The 4,872-nt window shown below is 38.0% G+C and overlaps 1 protein-coding gene across 3 annotated transcripts in view; it reads left to right on the forward strand.

Annotated features, from left to right (window-relative positions):
• vps41 (VPS41 subunit of HOPS complex) overlaps positions 1-4,872 on the forward strand; it is a 21,865-nt gene that overhangs the window by 11,581 nt on the left and 5,412 nt on the right. For all 3 annotated transcript variants that reach the window (XM_024280144.1, XM_024280145.2, XM_024280146.1), the window contains 7 exons: positions 1,560-1,679; positions 1,766-1,912; positions 2,951-3,017; positions 3,112-3,215; positions 3,300-3,429; positions 3,549-3,664; positions 3,744-3,862. In XM_024280144.1, coding sequence (XP_024135912.1) covers positions 1,560-1,679; positions 1,766-1,912; positions 2,951-3,017; positions 3,112-3,215; positions 3,300-3,429; positions 3,549-3,664; positions 3,744-3,862 — 803 coding nt within the window. The remainder of the gene's footprint in view (positions 1-1,559; positions 1,680-1,765; positions 1,913-2,950; positions 3,018-3,111; positions 3,216-3,299; positions 3,430-3,548; positions 3,665-3,743; positions 3,863-4,872) is intronic.

Below are 4,872 nucleotides of genomic sequence, written 5' to 3' on the forward strand. Positions count from 1 at the left end.
TGCAAATTAGACGGGAGAGATTGTAATGTTTGCAAGGCTGCAGCCCCTTAAGAGTTTAACATAACTTCACCAAATCTTCAAGACTGGTTCCACAATCTAAGATAAGTCAATGCAACATTTTTGACAACAATATTCCCGTAGGTGGCGCTACAATCTATTTCATGTGTTTTGCGCAATATCTCCAAAAGTAATTGAGCTACATGGATGAAACTTGGCGTGAAGGTCGTACGGAAGGTCTTTCACACTTGCGGCTGTAAAATGCTTCAAAGCGCTATTGCTTTCAGCAATCAGACGCAATTTCTTCAGGAATTGCAAATCTAGTTTAACATGTATTTCTCTCATGATTGAGGAAAATTAATTTTAAAATTTTATTTCTGAATATTTCTTTGTCTAAATCAGAGTGAATCAGGAGCAAACAATAAAATGCTGTTTGAGAAAGTTCATATATTTGACTTAGAAAGCTCCCCTTTAGAAACATCCACTTTCAGACAAATAGATCTATGTATGTCTTTGCATTTGGCTCAAAACTGTACAGCTGGATCGATATAGCTCGCCATTTTTGTTTTAACTGTATGTTTCACGTCTCCCTTGAAAAACAGATCTCAGTGGGACTTCCTGGTAAAATAAAGGTTAAACGAGAAAAAAATGCACCGCTAATGTTAGGTTGGAGGTGTTGAGGGGTTAGAGGGAGAACGTGTGAGGAGATGGGTCCTGCCTACAACTCACACAGGTGAATTTCTAGTCTGCAGAAACTATAGCTCCAATTACATGTGCAAAATGTCTTAAATTGGATCAAAGATCAGATTAGATTAGAAACTTTATATATGCCACACGTTTGATTGGAAAAATAAATGATTTTTGACATGTGCAGAACTATCTAAAACACTAAAAACGGCCGTAGAAGAAGAAATGGCAAGTTCTGTTGTGAACAAACAAAGCTGCAGCTTTAGATAATAAATAAAATAAACCTTTATTTTATCTGGACAATATTGGTAATATAAATTCACATTATTGTTTGCACGGCAGCATTCCCACCAGACAGTTCTCCCTGGACACACGGCTTTCTTGCGTCCAGCACCTCAGAGTAGCCGCCTTTTCCGGAGCGCACACCGTAACAACGTTTCCTCCCCTGCTTACAAACACAAACCTACAAGTTGGTCTGCTGTGTTCAGAGATGTGATTCCCCCCTTCCTTGTCCTGTTCGCTCGCCAAAAGCCTCCTCTGGAGTACCACTCCTTCTACGCATAACATAAAATCCAGCCCAGTAATGACACACAATCAGAATAAATTGTTTACATGCACCACAATCAAATCAGCAATCGGGATAACCCATATATCTCGATCGGAAAGAAATTTCGATCCCAATGAGTCTGATTGGGTCTTCTGATTGGCGTGTTTGCATGACGTATTTTTATTCTGATCAGGTGTTTATTCTGATTTCTTACGTCTATGTAAATGCAGCTTTTGTTCTAGAAAACTACACAGGTTTTTAAATTTTGGCTAAAAATGACATCATACTTGATCTGAGTACTTTAAAAATGTCTGATGTTTTCCTGCAGTTGCTTCTCTATGAAAGAAACTGGTTAAACCGCTGGAAGACGGTGGTTCTCCATGAAGGCGAAGGAACAATCACTAACATCCAGTGGAGAGCTAACCTGATCGCTTGGGCCAACAACGTGGTGAGAAACAGTTTTACAGTCAGTCCACATACACTAGATGTGTGACGCTGACGTCAGAATGCCTTCATTACTGCTTTACATGTCAGGGAGTAAAAATCTACGACATCAGCACCAAGCAGCGGATCACCAACGTGCTGAGGGATAACGTCAGTCTGAGGCCGGACATGTACCCCTGCAGTCTGTGCTGGAAGGACAACACCACTCTGATTGTGGGGTGGGGCACCTCCATCAAGGTTTGTGCCTCTTCTATTGTCTGTATTTGAGAACTGGACCGAGCGAGTGTGACGTCACCCATAGAAAATGATTTACTTACAGTTTCAATGAAATTATGTCAATTCAGTTGTCATTTTTTAGTCCAAATCAGTCTGACTTTCTATGGCAATTTCTTTCTTGCCAATCAGGAGTGTGCTTGTTGGAATATGACAAATGTTTTGATGTAAGAACACACACTTTTTTGGAGGCATCTGATTGGTCGATTTAAAACTTTTGACACAGAAAGCCTAAACTAAACAAAAAAATAGGATTATCAAGAAGATGTAAAAAAAAAAAAAAAAAAGGTTATTTTGACCAATAGAATTACAGAAGCCAAAAACGGCCTGCCCAACTTTTTTTTTAAATTGTTTTCTTGTTATAACAAGATAATAACAAGATAATAACTCGTTATAACAAGAAACAAAGCTCGTTTCCTCAAGAAAATGAGATAATAACTCGCTATAGCAAGAAAACAAAGTTCGTTTTCTCGCTATAACGAGACGATCAAGAACAAAGAATGAAGCGTCCCCCTCTCTCTCCCACACGGAGACCCTGAGACTTTACCTGTTTTAAGTCTCTTTATTTTGTGGTTAACAACAAAAACAGCAGAAGAAAACACTCAACAAAAGTTGCTTTTTAGTCTATTTTTTTATTTATAAGTGGATCTAGTCTTCTCAAACGCCATTTCATGCACTAGCCTCCTCACTTTATTGCCCTAAAACCTCCAAACAAACGGGTTGATTGACAAAACCCAGGGCCGCCGAGCGTCTGCGCATTTTTAAGTTTGTTATTTCTCGTTATAACAAGATAATAGATCTCGTCATTACAAGAAAACAATTTAAAAATAAAAAAAGAAGGAAGTAATAGATGTTTATTTCTCTATAGAAATCTGAGATATTCTTGAAGCCAGCGGGTACTTCCTGTTTGGGATGGCAGGGGCAGTCCAGTTCTCTTATACAGTCTTCTTTTTACCAGAAGTTGCATTTCTTGCAGTTCATTTCTGTCCTTTTTTTTTTTAGATTTGTGCAGTGAAAGAGAGAAATGCCACAGAAATGAGAGATCTTCCCAGCCGTTATGTGGAAATCGGTATAAACAGTCATATTTAGAGGCTAAACCAGCTCACAAACATTTAGTCGTTTTATTTGTTATCTTCATGTGTTTTTTTATTTTTTTATTTCAGTGTCTGCATTTGAGACAGAGTTTTTCATCAGTGGTTTGGCTCCGTTAGTAGATCAACTGGTCGTCCTGTTCTTTGTGAAGGAAAACCCCGATCAGGTGGTAACGGTGAGTCTGAGACGATCCTTAAATGTGTTTTCAAAAGAGAAATAGATTAAGAATCGTATGATATTGATTGGGGCTTTCACTCAGGATGAAGAGTCGCGCGCCCGACCTCGTCTTGACATCATTCAGCCGCTGCCCGAGAGCTACGAGGAGATCTCTTCTGACGCGCTGACTGTGCGTAACTTTCAGGACAACGAGTGCAGAGACTACCGCCTGGGTGAGACGGTGAAACCATCCTTCAGATAAATGTCACGCTGATTTGCTCCCAGCTCTGATTACATTACGCAGAGATTGTCAAATGTCACCGACAATACACAGAAGTCTTTTCATTAACAGCGCATGCAGAGGGAGAGCCGCTCTTCTACATCATCAGTCCCAAAGACATCGTTGTGGCCAAAGAGCGGGACCAGGACGACCACATCGACTGGCTGCTCGTAAAGGAAAAATATGAGGTTTGTCTAGTTCTGAATTCTGCTTAAGTAAAGAGATAAAACTGCAATATTTTTGAATGTTGTGGTGTTACTGTGACAGGAAGCGCTGATGGCTGCAGAGATCAGCTTCAAGAACATTAAGAGACACGACGTTCAGAAAATTGGGATGTCTTTCATCAACCATTTAGTGGAGAAAGGAGACTATGAGAATGCTGCAAGGTCAGTTTCTCACATCACATCATCTGTGCATTTTCTAAGTCTTTAAATGATTAGTTAAGGTTTTCATCTATTTAACCTTTTGACGCTTGAATGAATTTCCTCCTATGAGGAAAAAAATCACTTATGTTTGATTTCAAGAAAATGGTAAATTAAAGTAAATTTGGAGTTGAAGTGGTTTGATGCATCAATAAGCATCAAGAGGTTAAATGTCTTCTTTTGTTTATACCAATAATCTATGTGTTGGTTTGAAAGACCAATTAGTTTTTATAAGTTAATGTTAATACATCTTTTATTAACAAATATTATACAATTCAATTTATTTTATTCTCTAATTAGCTTCAAGTTTTGGCACTTTTCTTACAGAAGACGGTTAAGTCTGTCATATTTGCAGACATATTTGTTGGGTTTAGACTTAAAGGAGTGATACTCCTGAAGTGACCTGACTTTTAACTAGTGCTGCCACAAACGATTAATTTAATAGCCGACTAATCACCGATTATTTTTTCCGATTAGTCGACTAATCGGGTTGTGTGCTAACTGGATGTAAAGCACAAAATTTGACCATGATTAGCTTTAAACTAACTAAAAACTAAATATATACCATTACGTGCGATAATGCTAGTGTGAATGTTGTAAGCTGAATTTGGCCGCTGAAGATGCTAGTGCTGATAGCTGAAATCGTTGAAGGTAATAGCTGAAAACGCTGAGCTGATAGCCAGGTAAAATATTAGTTAAATGCCAAATTAGCCTAAAAAACTGAAAAAAACGAAATTAGCCAAAACAGCTAGCATGCAGCTAAAATATTTGCTAAACTCCAAATTAGCCTAAAAAACAAAAAATGCATTAAATTAGTCAAAATATCTTATTATGCCACTGAAATATTAGCTAAACTCAAAATTAGCCTAAAAAAACTGAAAAAAATCTTAAATTAGCCAAAATAGCTAGCATGCAGTTGAAATATTAGCTCCAAAATAGCCTAAAAAAACCTTAATAAATGCTAAAATAGACCA

This window comes from Oryzias melastigma, linkage group LG20, assembly GCF_002922805.2.
Source record: "Oryzias melastigma strain HK-1 linkage group LG20, ASM292280v2, whole genome shotgun sequence".
NCBI classification, from domain to species: domain Eukaryota; kingdom Metazoa; phylum Chordata; class Actinopteri; order Beloniformes; family Adrianichthyidae; genus Oryzias; species Oryzias melastigma.